General features: G+C 55.0%; 1 protein-coding gene across 3 annotated transcripts in view; it reads right to left on the bottom strand.

Moving 5' to 3' along the window:
• Positions 1-13,412: 13,412 nt before the first annotated feature.
• Positions 13,413-27,138, bottom strand: part of LOC116954001 (constitutive coactivator of PPAR-gamma-like protein 2) — a 32,097-nt gene continuing 18,371 nt past the window's right edge. For 2 of the 3 annotated variants that reach the window (XM_076052031.1, XM_076052030.1), the window contains exons 3-12: positions 24,394-24,470; positions 23,039-23,146; positions 21,616-21,852; positions 20,609-20,816; positions 19,268-19,520; positions 17,520-17,637; positions 17,111-17,314; positions 16,247-16,466; positions 15,869-16,072; positions 13,413-14,734 (exon numbers count right to left, since the gene is read on the bottom strand). In XM_076052031.1, coding sequence (XP_075908146.1) covers positions 14,685-14,734; positions 15,869-16,072; positions 16,247-16,466; positions 17,111-17,314; positions 17,520-17,637; positions 19,268-19,520; positions 20,609-20,816; positions 21,616-21,852; positions 23,039-23,146; positions 24,394-24,470 — 1,679 coding nt within the window. In that variant the 3' untranslated portion in view covers positions 13,413-14,684. The remainder of the gene's footprint in view (positions 14,735-15,868; positions 16,073-16,246; positions 16,467-17,110; positions 17,315-17,519; positions 17,638-19,267; positions 19,521-20,608; positions 20,817-21,615; positions 21,853-23,038; positions 23,147-24,393; positions 24,471-27,138) is intronic. The other variant, XM_076052032.1, reaches the window with a different exon arrangement.

Here is a 27,138-nt window from a genome sequence, read left to right as displayed (position 1 = left end):
ACCAGGCGAGGTAGTTAACATCTCCTAGTCACCAGGCGAGGTAGTTAACATCTCCTGTGTACCAGGCGAGGTAGTTAACATTTCCTAGTCACCAGGCGAGGTAGTTAACATCTCCTGTGTACCAGGCGAGGTAGTTAACATCTCCTGTACACCAGGCGAGGTAGTTAACATCTCCTGTGTACCAGGCGAGGTAGTTAACATCTCCTGTGTACCAGGCGAGGTAGTTAACATTTCCTAGTCACCAGGCGAGGTAGTTAACATCTCCTGTGTACCAGGCGAGGTAGTTAACATCTCCTAGTCACCAGGCGAGGTAGTTAACATCTCCTGTGTACCAGGCGAGGTAGTTAACATTTCCTAGTCACCAGGCGAGGTAGTTAACATCTCCTGTGTACCAGGCGAGGTAGTTAACATCTCCTGTACACCAGGCGAGGTAGTTAACATCTCCTGTGTACCAGGCGAGGTAGTTAACATCTCCTAGTCACCAGGCGAGGTAGTCAACATCTCCTGTGTACCAGGCGAGGTAGTTAACATCTCCCGTACACCAGGCGAGGTAGTTAACATCTCCTGTACACCAGGCGAGGTAGTTAACATCTCCTGTACACCAGGCGAGGTAGTCAACATCTCCTGTACACCAGGCGAGGTAGTTAACATCTCCTGTACACCAGGCGAAGTAGTTAACATCTCCTGTACACCAGGCGAGGTAGTTAACATCTCCTGTGTACCAGGCGAGGTAGTTAACATCTCCTAGTCACCAGGCGAGGTAGTCAACATCTCCTGTGTACCAGGCGAGGTAGTTAACATCTCCTGTACACCAGGCGAGGTAGTCAACATCTCCTGTACACCAGGCGAGGTAGTTAACATCTCCTGTACACCAGGCGAGGTAGTTAACATGTCCTGTGTACCAGGCGAGGTAGTTAACATCTCCTGTGTACCAGGCGAGGTAGTTAACATCTCCTGTGTACCAGGCGAGGTAGTTAACATCTCCTGTACACCAGGCGAGGTAGTTAACATCTCCTAGTCACCAGGCGAGGTAGTTAACATCTCCTGTGTACCAGGCGAGGTAGTTAACATTTCCTAGTCACCAGGCGAGGTAGTTAACATCTCCTGTGTACCAGGCGAGGTAGTTAACATTTCCTAGTCACCAGGCGAGGTAGTTAACATCTCCTGTGTACCAGGCGAGGTAGTTAACATTTCCTAGTCACCAGGCGAGGTAGTTAACATCTCCTGTGTACCAGGCGAGGTAGTTAACATCTCCTGTGTACCAGGCGAGGTAGTTAACATTTCCTAGTCACCAGGCGAGGTAGTTAACATCTCCTGTGTACCAGGCGAGGTAGTTAACATCTCCTAGTCACCAGGCGAGGTAGTTAACATCTCCTGTGTACCAGGCGAGGTAGTTAACATTTCCTAGTCACCAGGCGAGGTAGTTAACATCTCCTGTGTACCAGGCGAGGTAGTTAACATCTCCTGTACACCAGGCGAGGTAGTTAACATCTCCTGTGTACCAGGCGAGGTAGTTAACATCTCCTGTGTACCAGGCGAGGTAGTTAACATTTCCTAGTCACCAGGCGAGGTAGTTAACATCTCCTGTGTACCAGGCGAGGTAGTTAACATCTCCTAGTCACCAGGCGAGGTAGTTAACATCTCCTGTGTACCAGGCGAGGTAGTTAACATTTCCTAGTCACCAGGCGAGGTAGTTAACATCTCCTGTGTACCAGGCGAGGTAGTTAACATCTCCTGTACACCAGGCGAGGTAGTTAACATCTCCTGTGTACCAGGCGAGGTAGTTAACATCTCCTAGTCACCAGGCGAGGTAGTCAACATCTCCTGTGTACCAGGCGAGGTAGTTAACATCTCCCGTACACCAGGCGAGGTAGTTAACATCTCCTGTACACCAGGCGAGGTAGTTAACATCTCCTGTACACCAGGCGAGGTAGTCAACATCTCCTGTACACCAGGCGAGGTAGTTAACATCTCCTGTACACCAGGCGAAGTAGTTAACATCTCCTGTACACCAGGCGAGGTAGTTAACATCTCCTGTGTACCAGGCGAGGTAGTTAACATCTCCTAGTCACCAGGCGAGGTAGTTAACATCTCCTGTGTACCAGGCGAGGTAGTTAACATCTCCTGTACACCAGGCGAGGTAGTCAACATCTCCTGTACACCAGGCGAGGTAGTTAACATCTCCTGTACACCAGGCGAGGTAGTTAACATGTCCTGTGTACCAGGCGAGGTAGTTAACATCTCCTGTGTACCAGGCGAGGTAGTTAACATCTCCTGTGTACCAGGCGAGGTAGTTAACATCTCCTGTACACCAGGCGAGGTAGTTAACATCTCCTAGTCACCAGGCGAGGTAGTTAACATCTCCTAGTCACCAGGCGAGGTAGTTAACATCTCCTAGTCACCAGGCGAGGTAGTTAACATCTTCTGTGTACCAGGCGAGGTAGTTAACATTTCCTAGTCACCAGGCGAGGTAGTTAACATCTCCTGTGTACCAGGCGAGGTAGTTAACATCTCCTAGTCACCAGGCGAGGTAGTTAACATCTTCTGTGTACCAGGCGAGGTAGTTAACATCTCCTGTGTACCAGGCGAGGTAGTTAACATCTCCTGTACACCAGGCGAGGTAGTTAACATCTTCTGTGTACCAGGCGAGGTAGTTAACATGTCCTGTGTACCAGGCGAGGTAGTTAACATCTCTTGTGTACCAGGCGAGGTAGTCAACATCTCCTGTGTACCAGGCGAGGTAGTTAACATCTTCTGTGTACCAGGCGAGGTAGTCAACATCTCCTGTACACCAGGCGAGGTAGTTAACATCTCCTAGTCACCAGGCGAAGTAGTTAACATCTCCTGTGTACCAGGCGAGGTAGTTAACATCTCCTAGTCACCAGGCGAGGTAGTTAACATCTTCTGTGTACTAGGCGAGGTAGTTAACATCTTCTGTGTACCAGGCGAGGTAGTTAACATCTCCTGTGTACCAGGCGAGGTAGTTCACACCCAGAGGTGGCAAATACTCCACGGCACCAGTGGCCGTATGTGGCTAAGAGAGATGGCCCCGGCAGGTAACGTGTTCAGCAAGGTCGTTGTGTAAATCACGATGACTGAACCCATAGGCGGCACCGGTTTAACACAGCAGCACCCCGGTTGGCGTCGGGGATGCGTTCTTGAAAGTTGCGAGGAATATCGAAACGACGTGAATGAAAGCGATGTACAGGGTGGGTGGTGGTGGTGGTGGCGAAGGCTGAGAAAGGGCGGATAGCGAGAAGGGCGGACGATGCCGTCAGCGACGTGACGTGTGGTGCTTCACGTGAGTGTGGGGCTTCACGTGACGTGAGTGTGGGGCTTCACGTGGCGTGAGTGTGGGACGTGACGTGAGTGTGGGGCTCCACGTGAGCGTGGGGCTCCACGTGAGCGTGGGGCTTCACGTGACGTGAGTGTGGGACGTGACGTGAGTGTGGGGCTTCACGTGAGCGTGGGGCTTCACGTGACGTGAGTGTGGGGCTTGACGCGACGCAGATCGGGTGTTGGCGGTACTCGTCACGTGACGACGACGGATTGGTGAGACGACGAAACTCGGGGGTGTCACTCCACGCGCAAAACTATGGGCCGGTTGAGCACCGAGGGTCTCATGGGCCGGTTGAGCACCGAGGGTCTCATGGGCCGGTTGAGCACCGGGGTCTCATGGGCCGGTTGAGCACCGAGGGTCTCATGGGCCGGTTGAGCACCGGGGTCTCATGGGCCGGTTGAGCACCGAGGGTCTCATGGGCCGGTTGAGCACCGAGGGTCTCACGGGCCGGTTGAGCACCGAGGGTCTCATGGGCCGGTTGAGCACCGAGGGTCTCATGGGCCGGTTGAGCACCGAGGGTCTCATGGGCCGGCTTTGAGCACCGAGGGTCTCACGGGCCGGTTGAGCACCGGGGGTCTCATCGGCCGGCTTTGAGCACCGAGGGTCTCACGGGCAGGTTGAGCACCGAGGGTCTCATGGGGCGGCTTTGAGCACCGAGGGTCTCATCGGCAGCAGCGGAGTCGGGCTTCGCTTGAGCCACGGCTCGAGGACTGAGACTGGACGCTGCTTCGACTTCGTTCGCGCCGTGCGGAGCCAAACGCGCTAATCGGAGGTGCGCGGGATTGCATGTATTTGTTTATGTATTTTGTATGTATTTGTTTATGTATTTGTTTATGTGTTTGTTTATGTATTTATTTATGTATTTGTTCATGTATTTGTTTATGTATTTATTTATGTACTTGTTTATGTGTTGTTCATGTACTTGATTATGTATGTGTTTATCTATTTATTGATGTACTTGTTCATGTATTTGTTCTTGTTTTTGTATTTGTGATGAGCTCGTGAAAAGAAGCATGGCGAGAGTGGGGGGATTACCGTGGGGATGGAGAGGGGTGGCAGAGGGATTAGCGACTCCTAGTCCCCCCCCCGCCCGGCTTCGACAGAGACCCCTGTGGAGTGCAGGGGGTCTCTTGTAACAACCGCAGTGGCACGAGAGGTCACCGAGACTGAGGTCAACGTTCATCAGTTTTATTATTTTTTAATAATAATGCGCCCGTATACCCCGGGTAGGAGAGCCTCGCCCGAGCCTCGCTCTCTCGGGACGCTCCTGCCACGTGTCACGCTGCTGCTGCTGCTGCTGCAGTGTGACTCCAATGGGGAGCGGTGTTGTCGTGGTTAGCGCTACGCTGCGCTATGAACTCGGCAATCCAGAGTTCGATTCCCGCTAACGGCCAACACCAGTGACGATTATCTGAATTGGTAGCTGGGCTTCCCCAAGGTCGACTCGGACTCAAACGAGTCCCTGGCGCGGTGTGTAGTAGACATCGTCACTGGGGAGACGAAGGCGGCCGGGAGTGGTGTTGGCCACCCACCCCCTCGTGTGCAGTGCCGACCTTCATAGGTGCTCGCTAGCAGCACTTGCCCCAGCAGTCTGTTAAGGCTACACTGGGGGGTCTTTGTGTGTGTGGAGGAGGCTCGTGAAGGACGCTGCTGCTGCTGGGCAGTTGGAGGCAGTCGCCCTCCAACAACAACGGAGGGCGGAGGAGCGACGCTCACAACAACGAGCGGAGCGCCGGGCGGATAAAACACAGCAAGTTGGCACAGTAGGGGGCACAGGTGGTGCATCGGCCACTCGTCTCAGTCAGTCGACCCGTGGCACCTGCTGGGTCTGTCCCGTGACCTCCTGCCAGCAGCGAGCCTTCGTCACCTCACGTGGCCTCAAAGTGCACCTAGCCTGGCACAGGCGGCGTGGTGACGTCATCGTCGATTGGTGGGGAACGGCGGCGGCTGTGGTTGTTGTTGTTGGTATAGTTGTTGGTGCGATCCCAAGGGCGTCAAACTACGGCGTCATTTCTCAAAACTCGGAAATGTTGGCGCAGACACCCAGCGGGCTGGGAACACTTTCCAGGTGACGTCACAAGGTCTTTAACGTCGGCGGCGAGCGACGCAGACGGCGCGGAGTTGCGGGGGTCTTGCTTACAGTAAATACAAAGACAAAGATCCCCCGTGTAGCCTTTAGCAGACTGCAGGCGCAAGTGCTGTTAGCGAGCACCTATGAAGGCCGGCACGGTCGACGAGGGGGTGGGTAGCCAGCACCACGCCCGGCCGCCTTTGTCTCCCCGGTGGCGACGTTTACACACCGCAACGAGTACTCATTTGAGGCTGAGTCGACCTAGGGGAGAAGACCCAGGACCGGTTCAGATATAATCGTCACCAGTGTTGGCCGTGAGCTGGACTCGAACTTGGGATGCCGGGTTCGCAGCGCGACGTGCTAACCGCTACACTACCGCTCCCCACCCGAGCTAACAGTGAACCATCCACCACCACGACCACCACGACCACCATTAACCAGGGCTGCTGCGGGACGCGAACCGCGAACAGCGGCAGGGAGAGGAAGCGGGCGCACAGGGCCGTGACGTCACCGCCAAGGCGGGTGGGGGGGGAGCTTCACCCCCCCCCCCCCCCCTCGACGCAGAGCCTCGTGGGGTGCCCGGGGCTTTAATGAAGGGGTCGCGGGGGTGGGGCAATACAAAGGAGGCTGTTTAGGGGGTGGTGGGAGTGTGATGAGAGATTCCTCGTTTTATTAATCACGACCTCCTGACCCCCGATCCGTTCCGTGTGCCGCTGGGGTCAGGGAGGGGGACCCCACTCACTCACCCACTAACCCACTCGCTCGCTCGCTCACCCACTCACTTGCCCACTGATCACCCACTTACTTACCCACTGCTCACCCACTCGCTCGCTCACTCATTCACCCACTCACTTACCCACTCGCTCGCTCGCCCACTCACCCACTCGCTCGCTCACTCGCTCGCTCACTCACTCACCCACTCACTCACCCACTCGCTCGCTCGCCCACTCACCCACTCGCTCGCTCACTCGCTCACTCACTCGCCCACTCACTCGCTCGCCCACTCACCCACTCGCTAGCTCGCCCACTCACCCACTCGCTCGCTCACTCACTCACCCACTCGCTCGCTCACTCACTCACCCACTCGCTCACTCACTCACCCACCCACTCACTTACCTACTCACTCACCCACCCACCCACTCACCCACCCACTCACTCACCCACCCACTCACTCACTCACTCACCCACCCACCCACCCACTCACCCACCAACTCACTCACCCACTCACTCACCCACTCACTCACTCATTCACCCACCCACCCACTCACCCGCCCACTGACCCACCCGCTCACTCACCCACCCACTCACCCACCCACTCACACACCAACCCACTCACTCACCCACTCACTTACTCACCAACTATCTCACCCACTCACTCACTCACCCACTCACCCACCCACCCACTCACTTACTCACTCACCCACTCACCCACCCACTCACCCACTCACTCATTCACTAACCCACTGACTCACTCATTCACTCACTCGTCCACTCACTCACTCACTCATTCACTCACTCACTCACTCACCCACCCACTCACTCACTCACTCACCCACTCACTCATCCACTCACTCACTCATTCACTCATCCACTCTCTAACACTCACCCACTCACCCACTCACTCACTCATTTACTCACTTACCCACCCACTCACTCACCCACTCATCCACTCACTCATTCACTCACCCACTCACTCATTTACTCACTTACCCACCCACTCACTCACCCACTCATCCACTCACTCACTCATTCACTCACTCACTTACCCACCCACTCACTCACCCACTCACTCACTCCACCAAGCTCCCGCATGTGCTCGCACCCGGGCCCATCATCACCCCCGCCGCCATCGTAATCCCTCTGCGGTCGATACATCAAGTACCGCAACGTGCGCTCGCGAGTTGGAGCGCCTGGCTCCCACAGGAGGACCCTGACTCTTACCCCGAGCCGAACGCTGACCCTGAGCCTCGCTCTAATGGTGACCCTGACCCTGATCTTGAACCTGACCACAACACTGCCCCGAATGCTGAGCCTGATCCTAACCCTGACCCTAACCCTGACCCTAAATCTGGGAGGATCGAGGTGGTGGGGCCGAGGGCGACTTAATCATCAACATGCCGCATTGCTTCAACAGCCCCGCGGAGAGATGGACTCGAACCGGTGCGCTCTGGATCGCAGGTCACCACCGTGTGCTCGTTACCTTTACTCCGGGCCGTGGCAGCTGCCTTCGTTTCTCCGAGTGCAATATTCATGCATAGTATTTATCGCGAGAGTGGCTTCCTAACACGGGAAGGAAGAACGTTCCAGACGGCCGCAGAAGCGCACCCGACGGCGCCGCGCGACGATGCGCCGCGATGGCCAGCGGCCAAAGCCGCCGCTGCGGCGAGGTGGAGCGGAGTTCGGGCGATGGCGCTTGGCGAGATCGGCGAGGTGCTGTGGCTGTGGTGAGCGCTCTGTGCGTGTGATGGAACGACCGCGTTCTAGCGGACGCGCGTTGCGTGAAGAGCCACGCGTTGAGCGAGGACTTGCCGTGCCGCGTGCCGTGCCGCTGGCTTCGTGTCGCTCGTCACGGGGGCAGAGCTCCTGTGGCTGTGGCGCCGCTACCATTTGGGGGCAGGGGAGCGGTGAGAGGTGGGGGGGGAGCGGTGGGAGGTGGGGGGGCTGGTGGGGGGGGGGCTGGTGGGGGGGGGGCAGGGGGAGGTGGGGAATTATTTTTAGTTCCGCTCATCATCACCCCCCTTCGTCCACCACCACAACGTTGCATTTACGTTGTGCTAAATACGCGAGCCCTTTGCACCACATTAAAGAGCGATCACCCCCGCACCGGCGGCGACCCTCAGGATGCAGAGGGAAGAGCGCAGCTCGCGAGCACCGCTTGTGAACAATCACGTGACGATGGCGACTCGTGGCGCTGCGCCACTGCCACCGCGGCACGGAATCCGCTCCTCACTTCCCGCTCGAGCTCTGCGGCCCTCTACTCATGGAGGTGGCATCGTCCCAATGAATGTGTTTAGACACGTGGGGGGAACCCGGAGCGCCCGGAGAGCACCCCACGCGTGCGAGGGGGAAACACTCAATCCCCATACAGATGTAACAGGTGGAGTCCACGTTGCTGCTGTGTACCGCCTTCTCCTGGCAGAGCCAGGGGTCCGGCCCCTCCTCGACGCTCACGGGAAGGGGAGTTTCCCACCATCTGCGTGTGATTCACCAACCCTCGCTGCTGCCTCCACAGTGCTGGACTACAGGCAGCAGCAGTCACGTGCAGCAGTCACGTGCAGCAGGAGGCCTCCACAGTGCTGGACTACAGGCAGCAGCAGCAGCAGCAGCCACGTGCAGCAGCGGAGCCGCCACCGCCCACACGGCCCATGAAGGGACAGTGGAGCTGGCACCATTGAGACCCCACAGAGACTCAAATGGACCCATAGAGATACATAGAGATACATAGAGACCCATAGAGACACATAGAGATACATAGAGATACATAGAGACCCATAGAGACACATAGAGATACATAGAGATACATAGAGACCCATAGAGACACATAGAGATACATAGAGACATATAGATACATAGAGATACATAGAGACACAAGCCACAGGAGTGAGACTGTGGCCATGTAACCCAGAGACACATAGAGACCCATAGAGATACATAGAGACCCATAGAGATACATAGAGATACATAGAGACATATAGAGACCCATAGAGACCCATAGAGATACATAGAGACACATAGAGATACATAGAGATACATTGAGACACAAGCCACAGGAGTGAGACTGGCCATGTAACCCACACAGAGACCCATAGAGACACATAGAGATACATAGAGATACATAGAGACCCATAGAGACACATGGAGATACACAGAGATACACACAGAGATACACACAGAGATACATAGAGATACATAGAGACACATATAGATACATAGAGATACATTAAAGACACAAGCCACAGGAGTAAGACTGTGGCCATGCAACCCACACTCTGGACCCCACAGTGAACCCACTGTGGTCTGCGCTCCTTCAACAGTGGAGGAGGAGGTGGAGGAGGAAGAGGTGGATGAGGAAGAGCGACAACAACTCTCTCCTCTCCCTCTCTCTCGTTGCTGAAGCCCTCTCGTCGTGGCCAGCAGCAGCAGCAGGAGGCCTCCACATTGGTGGCATTTAGCCGCTGCACCACATCGCGACTGCTGCCATCGTGCGTAATAATAGAACCCCTCCCCCCTCCCTCCCCTTCCAGCCCCCCTCCCCGTCCCTCCCGGGGGAACCCGCGGGGGGGGGGACCCGCGGGGGGGGGGACACGGAAGAGTTCTCTCACCCCGCCCCCCGCCCCAGACACTCGCCCACCAAAGACAAAGATCCCCCGTATAGCCTGAACAGACTGTTGGGGCAAGTGCTGTTAGCGAGCAGCACCTGTGAAGGCCGGCACGGTGCACGAGGGGGTGGTTGGCCACCTTTGTCTCCCCAGTGGCGATGTTTACCCCCCACACTCCCTCACCAGCCCCGCCCCCTCGCCCTCCCCCCACACTCTCCCACCATCCCCGCCCCCCCAGACACTCCCCCACTAGCCCCGCCCCCCGAGAGGTCCCTCGCTTCCAACATGGGGCAGTCCCACCAGCATTGGTTAATTTCTCTAGAACTGCTTGTGTCGTCATCGTCATCATTGCTTATTGTGTGTTTAGTTTGTTGACCTTTCCCCGCAACTCCGATTAGCACGGTTAGCTACGTACGGTGCGAAAGAGGTTCAACAACGTGCATACACACACGCGAGTCTGACTCTGCTGCTGATGAGACGATTCATGTCGAAACGGGTCCATGGTCTTGTTTGTATCGATTGGACTGCCGCTGAAATGATGCACTCCCAGAGGGACGGTCCGTATGGCTGACGGGATGTATAAAACATGTTGAACGTGTTTTTATGTGGACTGACATATACGAGTTGGAGGCGGAATGATCTGCATGTTCATTTGTGTTATCGGACGACGGGACAGCCCCTGGGGTGTCTCGCAGCTGCACCGCTCTCGTGCGCGTCACAACGACGGCGATGACGACGGCGATGACGACGGCGATGACGACGGCGATGACGACGGCGATGACGACGACGCCGCCACGTGGAGGGAGAAGATGGCGCGCGGGATGCTGCCTCCTTCAATGGAACGATCGGAGGAGTCCTCCATCAGCCTGCGAAAGCGGCGAGGTGCGAACCGTCAGGCGTCTATCACTGGCGACTGCCCCGATACAGCCAACGCAGCGAGCCCGAAGCAACCGCCGTGTGTTCTGGTGGAACGGGTGCGTAGATTCCTCACCGCGATGAACTCATACTGATGATGACTATTTCAGATTGTAACGCGTACGGAACTCGCTGGCTCACGTCGAGAGGGAGAGGAGACTCAGCGATGCCAGGAGGAACCACAGATGAGTGGGAAGGTAGCAGAAGCCAGGCGGTGAAATCGGCCCAATTAACTACATGTTGAGGGGGAATCAGGAGCACTTGGAAAAAACCCCACGCGTGCGAGGGGGAAACACTCTATTCCCATACAAATGGCACAGGTGGTCACACCTTGTGCCGTACCGCCTTAACCCTGGCGGGCCAGGGAAAGGCTCCTCCTAGACGCCCACGGGTAGAAAGGGAGTTTCGCACCATCTGTGTACCACCAACCCTCGCTGCTGCTGCTGCCTCCAATGCTGGATTACAGGCAGCCACATGTTTGTCGTTGTTCGGGGCACCTGGTCACGGTGCTGTGAGCTGTGGTAGAACATTGTCGCGATCACTTTTATAATTGTTATGCTGATTATTAAGGGTTTGTCAGGTTGCAAATGCTGCGTGTAACACAATACCCCCCCCCCCCCCCCCCCCAATTGAGAATTGAAGCATTGGTGCTCATCTGCAGGGCGGGAAGCCATGCGGGCAGCAGACGATGTATGTGGAGAAGTGGCAAAAGTTGGAGATTTAAAAACAAATTCGGATGGCGTTTGGAGGAAAAAATACAGCGGTGGAAATTCCACATTCCTATGGCCGGGGGTGGGGATTTGGGCGCACAGCTGCGAGGTGAGTGCGGGGTCGACGGTGCGAACAAGCGGAGCGGATGTGGAGACGCAGTGGCATCAGGGACTCGAGACCAGGGGTGACCTCTTGACCTCGATTATGGGTTTCACGTTGTCGACAAGGAAACACGAGAGCTGAGGGCGAGTCAGTCGCTGAGTTATCGCTCCCTCGCCCTCGCTTCTTCGCTCTCTAGGGCCGGGGGACCACGTGGGGAGTTTACGAGACGAGATGAGTTATTGGAAGTTTGTCAAGAGACCATTAATAAAGCGTTTTTTAAAATATTTATTTAATGCTTCGCTAAAGTGGTCCGATGGTTTTGGTTGCATTCTATCCCTATTATTATATTATTATATTTGGCTTTGGAAGACATTGGTGGTCGAGCCAACAACCGCATCGCAACATCGCCAGGCCAATGCTGCACCTCGCGAATGGAAACTTGTGGTGCGACTGTGTGTAGAACTTCTTTCGCACCGTACGTAGCCAGCCGTGCTCCTTGGAGGTGCGGGAGTAGGACAACAAACTAAACACAAGGAATTCTGTGATAAACCCAAACTATAGACCGTTGGTGGTAGTTGTTTGGTGGTGGTTTGGTGGTGGATGTTTGGCGGTAGTTGTTTGGTGGTGGTTGTTTGGTGGTTGGTGGATGTTTGGCGGTGATTGATGTTTGGTGGTAGTTTTTTATTGGATGTTTGGTGGTGGTTGGTGGTTTGGTGATTGTTTGGTTGTTTGGTGGTCGGTGGTTGTTTGGTGGTGGTTGTTTGGTGGTGGTTGGTGGTTGTTTGGTGGTGTTTGGTGGTGGTTGTTTGGTGGTGGTTGGTGGTTGTTTGGTGGTGTTTGGTGGTGGTTGGTGGTTGTTTGGTGATTGTTTGCTCGGGAGTCAAACACGGAGGTTATCGCGCGGGGTCGCAGTCGGAATGCGAGCGCCATGACCCCACGCACCAGACCACTCACCACAATCACCACACTCCCCAAGCACCACTCACCACACTCACCATTCACCACTACTCCCCAAGCACCACTCACCATTCACCACTACTCCCCAAGCACCACTCACCATTCACCACTACTCCCCAAGCACCACTCACCATTCACCACTACTCCCCAAGCACCACTCACCACACTCACCATTCACCACACTCCCCAAGCACCACTCACCACACTCACCATTCACTACTCCCCAAGCACCACTCACCACACTCACCATTCACCACACTCCCCAAGCACCACTCACCACACTCACCATTCACCACACTCCCCAAGCACCACTCACTACACTCGCCATTCACCACGCTTTCCAAACACCACACCACTCGCCACACAGCATTCACAACACACCACACGTGTCCACACAAAACCGCCGTTCATCACCAAGTGGCGGTAACGTCACGACACTTGTGCCAGGCGAGGTGCACCTTGAGACCACGTGAAGAGTGGAAGGCTCGCTGCTGGCAAGTCGTCACGGGCAGACTTGAGATGACTGGCAGATGCACCATCTGTGCTCTCCACTGTGCCAACTCGCTAAGTTTTAACCGCCCAACACTCTTTGTCGCTCCTCCCCAGTTGCTGAAGGAAAACTGCCTCCAACTCCAGAGTAGCCTCAGAGTAACACCTGGCCCGTCACTGCCAAGTAGCGACCTTCACGAGCCTCCTCATACACCACATATACGCAAGCACCAAAGACACCTCGTATAGCCTTAACAGACTGTTGGGGCAAGTGTCTTTAGAGAGTACCTGTGAAGGACAGAACGGCACACGAGGGGGTGGCCGTGGTGCTGGATGAGCCGACCTCGGTGAGGCCCGTGATCGGTTCAGATAATCGTCACCGATGTTGGCCGCGAGCGTGAATCGAACTCGGGTCGCCAGGTTCGTAGCCCAGCGCGCTAACCGCTAACACTACCGCAACGCCCACGCACGCGCACCACACACGCGCAATGCACAGCGAGCGAGCAAATGCGGTGCTGCACTTTTATTTTTCAACAGAGCAACGAGGGTTAAGTTTAACCAGGCGGTGACAGAGGCCGCCCGCCGCTTATACATTCCCGCCAACCAGCGCCTTCGTTACCCAACTTCCCCTTCCGATGCAGAGCACTGAACACATGTGAAATCGAGATTTGGGAATAACCAGTAACCAAAATATATATTTTTAAACGGTTGTCAGTTTTCGACGTGAACAGGAATGTCGAGCAAAAAACGTAACATTTTTAACCCGAACCGGTAACTGACAAATCGGTTAACGATTCAGGGTGAAATTGCAAGCACCTCCTCACCATCGGGCTCACAGCGACCCCTGGCGGCCGCGCGTCGCAGCGCGACGCGAGACCTCTGTGTCGAGGTTGTTATTGTTGTTATTCTCTCACTCTGTTCTCCGTGGGTTTCCCCCGGGGTTCTCCGGTTTCCTCGCGTGGTGAAACGCACAACGTCCCTGGCGTCAGCCAAACATCCCAATGGAGCAGGACCCTCCCTGGCTAAATCAGTGGTAATTATGAGGTTCACACAAATATTTGTTCCACTCGGAACGCAAATTCCGCAATGCATTTTCTCTCTATCCGAACGTTAATTTTTTTTTATTAAACCTTTCTCTGCGCGAAGGTTTATACAATCAGCACAAGCAAACGATGAACTTCAACGTCAACTTCCAGAAGGACGTAGCAGCGGGAAACGGCTCCCGCGGCCGCTCTCTCCGCTCCGCCTGCCGAGGCCTCCGCCGGGCGACGACGAGCACCAGGGTCGCTGGACGAGTGTGCGAGCGCGGTATCTTACAGCGTCACTCTCGCGGCAACGCAGGGCCATCACCCCGCCGTGTCTCGCCACCACGGCCGCAGCCGCTACCGCGCCCGCTAGTTTCGCGCCGGCGGGCGGGATGTCGTCGCTGCTGCTGCGAGCGATTGGGGTGCGGGGAGGGGAACCCGAGGGGCAATTTTTGAGGTCGCGGACTCCCGAGATGTGGCTGAGCCCCGTTTCGAACGACGCGTTAACCGGGGCGGCCTGCCGGATGCAAACCTCGAACCTCGGCCGGCGACAAGCAGTGGCCCCGGTGAGAAACATTCAACATTCACTCACCGGCCTCCGCCGTGGAGTTATCACATCGAGGCTCCCCCGTCCCCCACTCTCACAAAGGTGGGCGGGGGAGGGCTAGCGTAAGGGGGGTGGGGGAGGGCTAGCGGAGGGGGACCCCCATGCCAGGAGAAGGCCGCGGGCCTGCGCTGCGCTAGTGGCTCGCCGATCACGGCGATGCGGCCAATGGTCCCCCGACAGCCCCGTCGCGCCGTCGGCCTAGCGGCGACAGAAAAAGACAACGCGGCTCGGTGAGAGACCGTGGGCGGTAACGATCCGTCAGCATGAGCGCGTGTATACGTGCGAGTGTATGCGTGTGTACGTGCGAGTGTATGCGTGTGTACGTGCGAGTGTATGCGTGTGTACGTGCGAGTGTATGCGTGTGTACGTGCGAGTGTATGCGTGCATGCACGTGCGCGGTCAAGTTTGGGTGCACCCCGCATCTTCCGAGAGACACAGCACCGCGCAAAGTTGAAGCGCAGAGCAAATATAGCGGCACGAGTTTCCTAGACCAGCGGTCATTCCCAACCTTGTTTGGCTACTCTGTACGCCCCTTGTTGAATTTCGTTTCAATCGAGTAGCCCCCCTTGCCTGAGAGCCAACATGGTTCTGAGAAATAAATGTATGGATAATGAACGTCAATATTTTAACCAATTGTCCATTTTTTTAGGTATCCTCTACCTAGCTAGTAACTTGCAAGCGAATATAAAAGATAAACGGACACCCTGCACGCGTGACATCATTTGTTCACGCTGGCTGGCTACTCTTGTAAACCACGTTGTTTACAATTAATGACTTTATAAAGGTATTTTATTTCGTTCTAGGTTACCATATGGATTTAAATTTTATCGTAGTTATTTTATATTGGCAGATTCATGCAACATTATTATTCACCAATGACTCTCACGTACGATATAATTTATAAATCACCTCATGTACACCTTGGGACATTGCCCATGTAACCCCAGGGGTCCGCGTACCCCCGTCCTAGACCCCCGCCACGGCCGTGCGCCTCTGCCCACCCAGCGGTGTTGTCAATTAGGTTCACGCGGCGGGGGTCGAGTGGTGGCGAGGCCCCCTCTCTATAGAGACGTGAAAGATTAGGCCGAGTACCGCTCTAGAGCGGCCTCCAGTGGCGGCCCCTTCCACCAGCCGTGGCGTGAGCGAGCCCCACGGCCGCGTTGGGGTTTCGAACGCGGGCGCCAATCTCGTTGGTTGGCAACCTTCGGAAACCGGTCGCAGATTGCGGAAGTGGGGAGTGGTTTTTAAATCCCCTCCCTTGGCGGAACCACGCCGGGCCCGGCCAGTTCTCATGGCCGAGCGAATGCACCGCCGCTGGCTTGCGTCCGTCACCTCTGTGCGGCGAACGGCCCGACGAGCGACGTGTCGCCGTCGGAGGAGGCGGCGGAGGACGTGGGAGAGGCGACGATGCCAGCGCCACCGCCGGGAAACCTCGCTCCTCCTGGCGGCCCACCCTGGGACCGCCCGACCACGTGGCCACCGTCACGCCGGCAACCTTCAGCCTCCCGCCACCACGCCGCAGAACCGCACGGCCATCTGCACGCCAGGGTCACGCGGGCAGAGTGGGGGAGGGGGGGGACGGGGAGTTGTTTGGCCATACTTCACCACGCCGGTTGATGACGCGAGTCGCGTGTAAAGCAGCGGCTCTTTCGGTCGCACCAATCACAATCGCAGCGGGCCCCGCGACCGCCCTGCGCATTCCACTCGCACCTTCACGGGCCCTGCCCACCCCTCTCTTGGGCTGGAGCGTCCAGGAGGCCCCGGCAGGGAGGACGATTGTCTCACGATCCACCGCCGGGAGTCGGAACGTCGCGGAGGCGCCGACTCCTTCCCTGTCGGTTGCCGGGGGCCTGCTCAGCACCGGGAGCGGCAGCGTCAGCCCGTCCGCAATGCACTTGCGCATCTCGAGGGCGCGCGCCGCCAGCTCGTCCTGCGCGACGACGCGGGCGGTGCCGCACGCAGACGGGAGGGGCACAACGATGACAACGACGACGACGAGAGGAACGAGGAGTTTAATGATCTCGTCCGGTGGAGTCACGGCGCCAATCGACGCCAATCGTCACCACCGCCGCTGTGCCAGCAAAGGGGCGGAGCAACGCGGACTTCCAGAATAACCGTCTCATCGCTCAAAACCCAAATGCCATTGCACCTCCGCCTCCTCCTGGCTTTGATTTTCCTCCTCTTCGAAGTTGGTGTGCGTGTACACGTACGTATGTACGTGTACACGTACGTACGTGCGTGTACACGTACGTATGTACGTGTACACGTACGTACGTGCGTGTACACGTACGTATGTACGTGTACACGTACGTACGTGCGTGTACACGTACGTACGTGCGCACATGTGTGCGCGTGTGCACGTGTACCTGGCACAAGCGTCGTGGTGACGTCACCGCCACTTAGTGGCGATTGGCGGTTGTTGTTGTTTTTGTGTACCTGTGTATGTGTGCGCATGTGTACATGTGCGACCGTGTGCACATGTACGAGCGTGTGCGCGCATGCGCGCACAGTGTGCATGTGCGCGCGTGTGCCCGTGTACGTGTGCGCGCACGTGTGTATACGTGTGCGCCTGACCTTGCCGTCGCACAGCTCGAGCAGCGGCTGCATGGCCGAGTCGGCCAGCTTGCGCTGGAAGAGTTTCCCGTCGAAGTAGTTCCAGGGCGCGGCGCAGGCGAGCGACACGGGCCGGCCGCACGCGTCGTTGGCAACCAGCGCCATCTCCACGCCGCACATGAACAGCCTCGCCAACGCCACGCCGCGCGCGCTCACCTGCTGCACCTGCACACCGGCGTCACCCCGTGGGTGTGTGGTGGTGCGTGTGTGGTGTTTGAGTGGGGTGTGCGGTTGTGAGTGGCGTGTGGTGAGCGTGTTCTGCGCGTGTTAGTCTTGTGTGTGTGTTCATCTTGTGTGTGTGTTGCGTGAATGTTGCGTCAGTGTGTTTGTTGTGTGTGTGTGTGTGCAACTGTTGACGTTCGGTCGCCACCTCGAGGTCCCTGAGCTCGGCGAGGCTGCGGTGGTGCAGGGTCACGGCCTGCGCCAGGAACGCATTCATCTCCGATCTGGACAGCAGCTCCCCCGGGCCAGGCCACTGCAGCATGTACCTGGCCCCCCACAACGGGCACCACCCAAGCACAAAGCTCCCCTGTGTAGCCTTAAAAGTTTGTCGGGGCAAGCGCTGTTAGCGAGTAGCAGCCGCGCTTGCCTACGAAGGCCGGCACGGCGCACGAGGGAGTGGGTGCCCGGCACCACCCCCGCCCGGCCGCCTTTGTTTCCCCAGTCGCGACGTTTACGCAACAGCACCACGTACCCGTTTGAGGCCGAGTCAACCTAGGGGAGGCCGAGGACCGCTCTGTGTTGGTGGCCACGAGCGGGAATCGAACACGGGTCTCTGCCGGGTACGAGGCGCAGTGCGCTAACCACTGCGCCACCGCTCCACACAAACACACTGTAGACACGTGAGTACAAGGCACTCGCAGCCTGTGTGCAGCATTACGTGAAAACCATCGCCATTTCCTGAAGGACTACATTGTGGTCCTCTTGTCTTTGGTCCCCATCAAAATAATCACCACATCGTAGTTCTTCGGGAACTGTTGGTGGTTTTTGCACATAAGGTCGAGTGATTTTTATCCATATTTCTGCGTGGCGAGATGTTATTTTCCTCGCCTGGTATAGAGGAGATTGTTGGTTCGATACCAACCCTGACGCTTGCTGCATATTTGGAGTTTGCGTGTCTCTCTCTCTCCCCGTAGTCGTATGGATTTTTCTCCGGGTCCTCCGGTCTTTCCCTCCACATTTAGAATCAACATGCGTTGAGAGTATTTTGCTGCTGTAAATTTCCATATGATGATAAGCCACTATCATTTGTGATGGCCAGGTGGCTGTTGTTCAAAGTGGTTCTGCACCGACGTTTCTGTTGCGATGGGGGGGGGGGGGTGGCGTTTATGGATTTGAAAAAATGCACAACAGAGGGCACGGGACGGACTACCCCTCCGTAAGATGACTGTACCCCCACCTTCTTCCCTGACCACCCCTTCCCTTCCCCCCTCCAGCTAAAAGCATATTGGCTCCACCGACGCGATTCTTTTGTGAAAGAGGTGATAGATGTATACCCCTCCCCTACACCCGCAGTTAAATTCCCCCATCTTATAGACCTGGTCGTGTCGGCTCTGAGGGCCCAGAGTTTTTTCCCCGTACAGTTTTATCTGTCACCTAAAACATTGTTTCGGGGCTGTGTTGTTGTTGTTTCATAAAATCCGAATAAACAAATAAAATACACGACGCTACAGGCACAATGACCATGACCCCAGAATATTGAGCTCGGTGCGACGTGGCCGTACGGGAACACGGACTCACGGCGAGCTGCTGCACGGAGGTGACATGGGCCTGCAGTGCGGTCAACGAGTAGGACGGCGAGTAGGTGGATGGGTGAACGTCAGGGATAGTGAGAGGGGATAAGGGTGTCGTGTTAGTTTTGGGGCTTATTGATAGGGGGGGATAGGGGTTAGTGATAACGGATAGTGATTTGAGACAGAGTTAGCGGACAGCGAAAGGGAATAGGAGGCTAGAGTTGGAGGATAGCGATAGGGGTGATAAGGGATAGTGATAGGGGTTCATGTCAGGGTCAAGGGCGAGTGTTCGGAGTGAGTCGTCATGTTGAGACTTATGCCATTTGATGCTCACTCAATCTCCCCCCGTCTACAACCCCCCCCCCGCCTCCCCAGGGGCACTTACCGGAGCACGCAGCACAAGAGGAGGAAGTAGGGCGGCACGCTCGCCTGGTTGCGAAGGCCGGGCGTGCCGTCGCAGCGGAGGCAGGCGAGGAAGGCGCCCAGGCGCCTGGCGTCGCCCTCAGGGCCCTGCGCCGCCCAGAGCTCGAGGGGAGGCGGGCATCGGTGGGCGGAGGTGGGCAGCGCCAGTGGCGGCACCAGCTCCGAGAGGCACAGGCACCCGCTCGGCCTCCACTCCCTGATGCGCGCCGCGCAGCCTGCGTGCCACCAACAGCCGCCATTCGCCACGAAGCGGCGGTGATGTCACCACGGCGCTTGTGCCAGGCTATGTGGAGGAGGCTCGTGAAGGACGCTACTGGGCAGTTGGAGGCAGTCGCCCTTCCAACAACAGCAGAGAGCAGAGCAGCGATGCTCCCAACAACGAGCGCGGGCAGCTAAAACACATTAAGTTAACACAGTAGGGGGCACAAGTGGTGCATCTACCAGCCATCTCAGTCAACCCATGGCACCTGCTGGATCTATCCCGTGATCTCCTGCCAGCGGGCGTTCGACACTACATGTGGCCTTAAAGTGCACACAGGGCAACCACCACCATCACCCGTGCCTCCACATAGACAACGCAGCCCTCCTTCACACAGCCGTCCCTCCACATAGACAACGTACCCCTCTCATTCACACACCCGTCCCTCCACATAGACAACGTACCCCTCTCCTTCACACACCCGTCTCTCCACATAGACAACGTAACCCTCTCATTCACACACCCATCCCTCCACAGACAACGTACCCCTCCTTCACACACCCGTCCCTCCACAAAGACAACGTACCCCTCCTTCACACACCCATCCCTCCACATAGACAACGTACCCCTCCATCACACACCCGTCCCTCCACATAGACAACGTACCCCTCCTTCACACACCCGTCCCTCCACATAGACAACGCACCGCTCCTTCACACACCCGTCCCTCCACGTAGACAACGTACCCCTCCTTCACACACCCATCCCTCCACAAAAAAGACAAAAATATTCATTTGCGTTACATAGTTTAGCGTCGGACTAGGACCCATATCTAACAGAGAGGGGATCTTTGCCAAATAACATCTGGCAGTTCACCAGCATTGGTTCAAGTGAGCCTGGCTCTGCTGATGAGACAATGAATGTTGAAACCGGCCAATCGTAGTTTCCTTGTACAGATTGAACCGATCCTGCTGAAATGCTGCTGAAGGCCGTGTCGCTGATGAGATGTGTAAAAAAAGTACTCGGCTCTTGCATGTGGAGGTACAGGTACGAAATGGAGTTGTGCACTATCCGCTTAGTTATTTTGCTCGGCTATTTCTCCACCTGCATGCTGCCCCAGGTGCCCGAGCTGTGCTGGCTCCAACGGCTGCCGTCCAGGCTGCCCCGGCTGCCCCGGCTGCCCGCCGTCGTGGTAGTGGAACAGCACGGCATACACGTGCTGCCGGGCGGTGCGGTAGAGGCTCGCGGCCGACGGGAGTCCCCCGGGGCTGCCCTCCCCCTCCGTCACCTCTGCCGGCAGCCACACCTCGCCCTGCACGCGGGGGGGGGGCCCACGCACCAGCCCGCCAGCCCGCCCGTGGTGCGGGGGGGAGAGATTTGGAGGATCACACAGAGATCGTTCATCAAGTGAACACCGTCTGGACTCGTGATAAAAACAACGACTGAGTGCGTGTGGGTACAGGCGCCAGCGTTGTTACGGCGAGGGGGCGGTCGCCACGCGGGAAGGCACCGCTGTTTCAAAGACACGGGCCACGGTGGTAGCTTCGCGGTAGGGGGGGTGACGTTGCTGCCGTATAAGTTACACCGCGATGTTGCGGTGTCATTTTTCATATGTGGCAAAATTTGGACCACACAACGGCCCACTCTTTACGAAAGGCATCACGGGATCGTTGACATCCACTGTGCAGCAGACGGTGCGTAGTTTACGGATAACGTTCCTGCAGCGATAACCAGGGCGACCTGCTGGATTCGAACCGCGAACATCTATTTCCGCTGGGCCGCGTCACCGCCCGTGATGGCCGTACAGACTCTCACCACGGACAAATATCCCCCGTATAACAGATTGCTGTGGCAAGTGCTGTTCGCGAGCATCTATGAAGGCTGGCACGGCACACGAGGGATTGGGTAGCCAGCACCACGCCCGGCCACCTTGGTCTCCCTTGTGGCAATATTCACGCATTGCAACAGGTACCCATTTAAGACCGAGTCGACCTAGGAGAGGCCCAGGACCGGTTCAAATAATAGTCACTGGTGTTGCTGTGAGCGGGAATCGAACTCAGGTCGCCCAGGTTCGTAGCGCTACACTACTATGCACACAAACACGCACGCACCGTGCTGACGACGTGGAGCAGGAAGGGGTGAATCTCTCCCCGGCGGTGGAGCCACTCCACCTCCTGTATGAGTTCGGTGGGCGCCAGCCGCTCCGCTGGCTGCCCCGCCGCCGCCGCCCCGTCACCGGGGGGTGCCCACTCACCGCTGCGGGCCCCGCCCCCGTCGTTGTGGAACGCGGCCCGGCCGGCGTCATAGTAGCGGAGAGACGCGCACAGCAGATGCAGCTGCTGTGCGCGCTGAGGGAGGGAGGCAGCGGGAGAGAAGACTTGCAGCAAAAGATAAAGATTCCCCCGTGTGGCGTTAACAGACTTTTGGGGCAAGTGCTACAAGCGAGTAGCAGAACCTATGAGGGCCAGTACAGCACACGATATGTTTGGCCAGCACCACGAACGACTGCCTTTGTCTCCCCAGTGGCGATGTTAACGCACCGCTCCAGGTACTCATTTGAGGCTGAATCAATTGAGGGGAACCCCAATACCGGTTCAGATAATCGTCACCGGTGTAGCCCATGAGCGGGAATCAAACTCGTGTCGCTGCGTCTGAAGTGCAGCGTGCTAACTGTTGCGCCACAGCTCCCCTCATGAGAAACGGCACCTGCTCACATGCTCAGAGAGAGACAATTGTGGCATTATCCATGTGGTTAACGTGGCGCCAGCGCTTCGACTCTAGCAGGCCGACTTGGTTATCATGGTGGCGAGATGTTAACTACTGCGTCTGGTATACAGGAGGCCATGGGTTCGATCCCGACCTTGATGCCGAAATATTTGGGAGTTTTCATGTTCTCCACATAGTCGTGTGGATTTTTCTCTAGGTTCTCCGGTTTTTCCCTCCACATGTAGAAACATGCATTTCAAGTATTTGGCTGCTGTAAATTTCCACTTGATAAGCCACTTCGCTGAGCTATCATTTGTGGCCATATCGATTCTAAAAAAAGAACTGTATAGCTCAGTGGACCTTACCTGGTAAAATTAAAATCGTTTAATAGTTTATCACTGCCGTAATAAACTGTAAAACCATGACGTGCTGTCTGCTCCACAGCGGCTGATAGCGACCCGAAAACGACTCAATTGGGATTACACCAGCCCTTCCTGTGAGACTACTGTGGACCATCAGCACACAATGGCCTCACTCACGTCGAAAGATGTCAGTGAACTTTTAACATCCACCCAGGGTGAAGCAGACGGCGCGTATTCCACTATCACAGTTTGTACACACGCCGCATTCATTGCCAGGGTAGCCCGCCAGGTTCGAACCACAAACGCTGGGAACCTGGCGAACGACTGTCAGGTTCCCAAACTTCAGCGCTCGGCCCAAACCACGACTCGCCTCTCGCCACATGCACTAACCCCTCCACGTTCACCCAAACCCCCCTCCTCCCCTTCCAATCACACGTGGTTTCGTTTAGGGCCCAGGTTCGGTTACCTTGGAGTGGTCCTTAAATACTCGCTCGGCAATCGCCCGCAGGTCGGACAGATCGGGCAGACTCCTCACAAACGCAGCCACGGCCAGGATGACGTCTCTCAGCAGCGGCTGTAAGGGTTTAGGGAACGATGACCACGAGCGCGTTTGGCGAATAAAAGCGATCGCAATGCAAAGATGGCACAGTGTTGGCAATGGATCGAGCGCTGACAGAGAAATAAGGCCGGGTTTGTTCTGTGGAAAAAGGTTGCAGTTATACGGTGAAGGCTCACAAAGATCCCCCACAAAAGAATAAAAAAAATTTATTTTACCAGGTAAGGGCCACTGAGCTACATAACTTTTTTTCAGAAGCGACATAGCCACAAGTGAAAACTCAACAAAGTGGCTCATGATGTGGAAGTGTAGAGCAGCCAAACACTCTAAAGGCATGTTTCAAAATGAGGGAAAAACCGGATGACCCGGAGAAAAATCCACGCGACCATGAGGAGAACATGCCAACTCCAACTATTACAGGCATCGTCAGGATTTGGATCGAACCCATGACTTCCTGTCTATCAGGCGAGGGAGTTAACATCTCGCCACCACGGTGCCCTCGTCAAGGATCATAAACCATCGCGTGAACTCCGGTCATCTTCGCAGCGGCTTTTGGCTAACCATCGAACAAAGACGCTCACTGCATCGCACGCTTTCAGATGTGCTTCTGTGGCCGTCTGGAATGCTCTTCCTCCCAATATTAGGAAGCCACTGGAGCCTATGCATTTTTAAATCTCGATTGAAAACTAATCTTTAGAACTGCTTTTTGTGTATATTTTGTTGTCCTTCCCCCACACCTCTGATTAGCACGAATGGCTAAGTATAGTGCGAAAGAAGTTCAACATACATACATAAATGCAAAGATTGTTGGGGCAAGTACTGTTAGCGAGCACCTTATAACTCTGTAGACCTCGTTCTAGGCCGCAAGCCCTCGTTCTAGGCCGCAAAGCCCTCATTCTAGGCGGCAAGCCCTCATTCTAGGCCGCAAGCCCTCGTTCTAGGCGGCAAAGCCCTCGTTCTAGGCCGCAAAGCCCTCGTTCTAGGCGGCAAGCCCTCATTCTAGGCCGCAAGCCCTCGTTCTAGGCGGCAAGCCCTCAGTCTAGGCGGCAAGCCCTCATTCTAGGCCGCAAGCCCTCGTTCTAGGCGGCAAGCCCTCGTTCTAGGCCGCAAGCCCTCGTTCTAGGCGGCAAGCCCTCGTTCTAGGCCGTAAACCATTGTTTTAGACCGTTAGCCCTTGTTTTAGGCCGCAAACCCTTGTTCTAGGTCGTACGCGACGACTACTCTGGCATGCGTTTGAACGGAGTTACTGATGCATAAGTCAGGACCTTTTCATTAGAGAAGGCCGTAGGCACCAGATGTTTGTGAAAAGGAGCCAAGGCTTCTGCTGACAGGATGTGGTTGCCTGTGAACAAAAACAACACAATTAGCCTTTGGTTTTAAAGTTTTATATTTTTTTCATGGTACCCCACATTATTTAGTTTGCTATTGGTGGCGTCACAAGCAGAATACATTCAGAACTCTCGTACAGCTCCAAGCGTTTTTTTACGATATAATGTAAACGATCGTATGTTACACATGCAACTTACAGACACGCGTCGTTCCCCACAATTGGCGTGCACGCTGCATATGCCTCATGCGAGCAACCCAGTGAGTGAGCGTAGCTTAGGGGAGTGTGGCCTTGGGGAGCGCGGCCTAGGGGAAACGAGCGTGGCCTCGGGAGTGTGGCCTAGGGGAAAGTAGTCTAGGTGAGTGAGTGAACGTGGCCTAGGGGAGCCTGCACGCCCCAGTGCCCTCTTTATCGGCAGCGCGATGCAATCGTGACACGAGGTGGGAATAAAGGGAATACAAATATCACGACGTTTCGATCGCAAAACACAAGCGGTCGTCATCAGGGAAAGGAGTCGGCCTCGAAAGGCAAACCGTTTACAAAGGTTTGGGGATGAGCGTAGCCCCAGTGTATCAGCATATGCAGGAGGTCATGGATTCGCTCTCGACCCTGACACCGGATGTATATTTGAAGCGTGCATTGTTCTTCCTGTGGGTCGCGTAGATTGAATTTCGGGTCCTCCGTTTCCCGCCCCCCCCTTCCACATTTAACAACATGCGTTGAGAATATCTGGCTGCTATATATTTCCACATGATACGTTGAGCTGTCATTTGTGATAGCCAGGTCGCTTCTGAAAAAAAGCTACATTGCTCAGTAGGCTTTACCTGGTTTTAAAAAAATAAGTAAGATTTTTAAAAACTTTTTTAAAAACACGCTTTAATGAAATGTACCGAATTAGCAATGGAAGAACTCCACGACTCCAGGAAGTGGCCCCGAAGCTTGCCATAACGTAAGGGACCGTGGTGAATTACAGCCGTCAGTTGACCATGGACAATTAGACCCAAGCCGAAAATAACATAAAAAATGTTTTAAAATGTTTATTTTTTATTTTTAATGATAGAATATAGTATTGTCATCAGTATGACGTAAGTATACCAAGTTTGCAGTCGATACCACATTGGGAAGTGGGTAAAATTGAGTTAAAAGATGAGGATACAACAACAGACAGAGTGAGTTAAATAAAAGCGTGTAAAAATAAGGCAAGGCAGCAACCGGTACAGACCGAAAACCATCACTCCCATAGACAAGGATACGGAACGATTAACCATCACTCCCATAGACAAGGATACGGAACGATTAACCATCACTCCCATAGACAAGGATACGGAACGATTAACCATCACTCCCATAGACAAGGATACGGAACGATTAACCATCACTCCCATAGACAAGGATACGGAACGATTAACCATCACTCCCATAGACAAGAATATGGAACGATTAACCATCACTCCCATAGACAAGGATACGGAACGATTAACCATCACTCCCATAGACAAGGATACAGAACGATTAACCATCACTCTCATAGACAAGGATACGGAATGATTAACCATCACTGCCGTAGACAAGGATACGGAACGATTAACCATCACTCCCATAGACAAGGATACGGAACGATTAACCATCACTCCCATAGACAAGGATACGGAACGATTAACCATCACTCTCATAGACAAGGATACGGAACGATTAACCATCACTCCCATAGACAAGAATACGGAACGATTAACCATCACTCCCATAGACAAGGATACGGAACGATTAACCAACACTCCCACAGACAAGGATACGGAACGATTAACCATCACTCCCATAGACAAGAATACGGAACGATTAACCATCACTCCCATAGACAAGAATACGGAACGATTAACCATCACTCCCATAGACAAGGATACGGAACGATTAACCATCACTCCCATAGACAAGGATACGGAACGATTAACCATCACTCCCATAGACAAGGATACGGAACGATTAACCATCACTCCCATAGACAAGGATACGGAACGATTAACCATCACTCCCATAGACAAGGATACGGAACGATTAACCATCACTCCCATAGACAAGGATACGGAACGATTAACCACCACTCCCATAGACAAGGATACGGAACGATTAACCATAACTCCCATAGACAAGGATACGGAACGATTAACCATCACTCCTATAGACAAGGATACGGAACGATTAACCATCACTCCCATAGACAAGGATACGGAACGATTAACCATCACTCGGATAGACAAGGATACGGAACGATAAACCATCACTCTCATAGACAAGGATACGGAACGATTAACCATCACTCGGATAGACAAGGATACGGAACGATTAACCATCACTCTCATAGACAAGGATACGGAACGATTAACCATCACTCCCATAGACAAGAATACGGAACGATTAACCATCACTGCCATAGACAAGGATACGGAACGATTAACCATCACTCGGATAGACAAGGATACGGAACGATTAACCATCACTCCCATAGACAAGGATACGGAATGATTAACCATCACTCTCATAGACAAGGATACGGAACGATTAACCATCACTCGGATAGACAAGGATACGGAACGATTAACCATCACTCCCATAGACAAGGATACGGAATGATTAACCATCACTCTCATAGACAAGGATACGGAACGATTAACCATCACTCGGATAG

Source organism: Petromyzon marinus, chromosome 53 (genome assembly GCF_048934315.1).
Source record: "Petromyzon marinus isolate PM22_M1 ecotype Great Lakes invasive population chromosome 53, UKy_Petmar_22M1.pri1.0, whole genome shotgun sequence".
NCBI classification, from domain to species: domain Eukaryota; kingdom Metazoa; phylum Chordata; class Hyperoartia; order Petromyzontiformes; family Petromyzontidae; genus Petromyzon; species Petromyzon marinus.
Note: the sequence above shows the minus strand (reverse complement) of the source record. Positions and strands in the feature narration are given on the sequence as shown.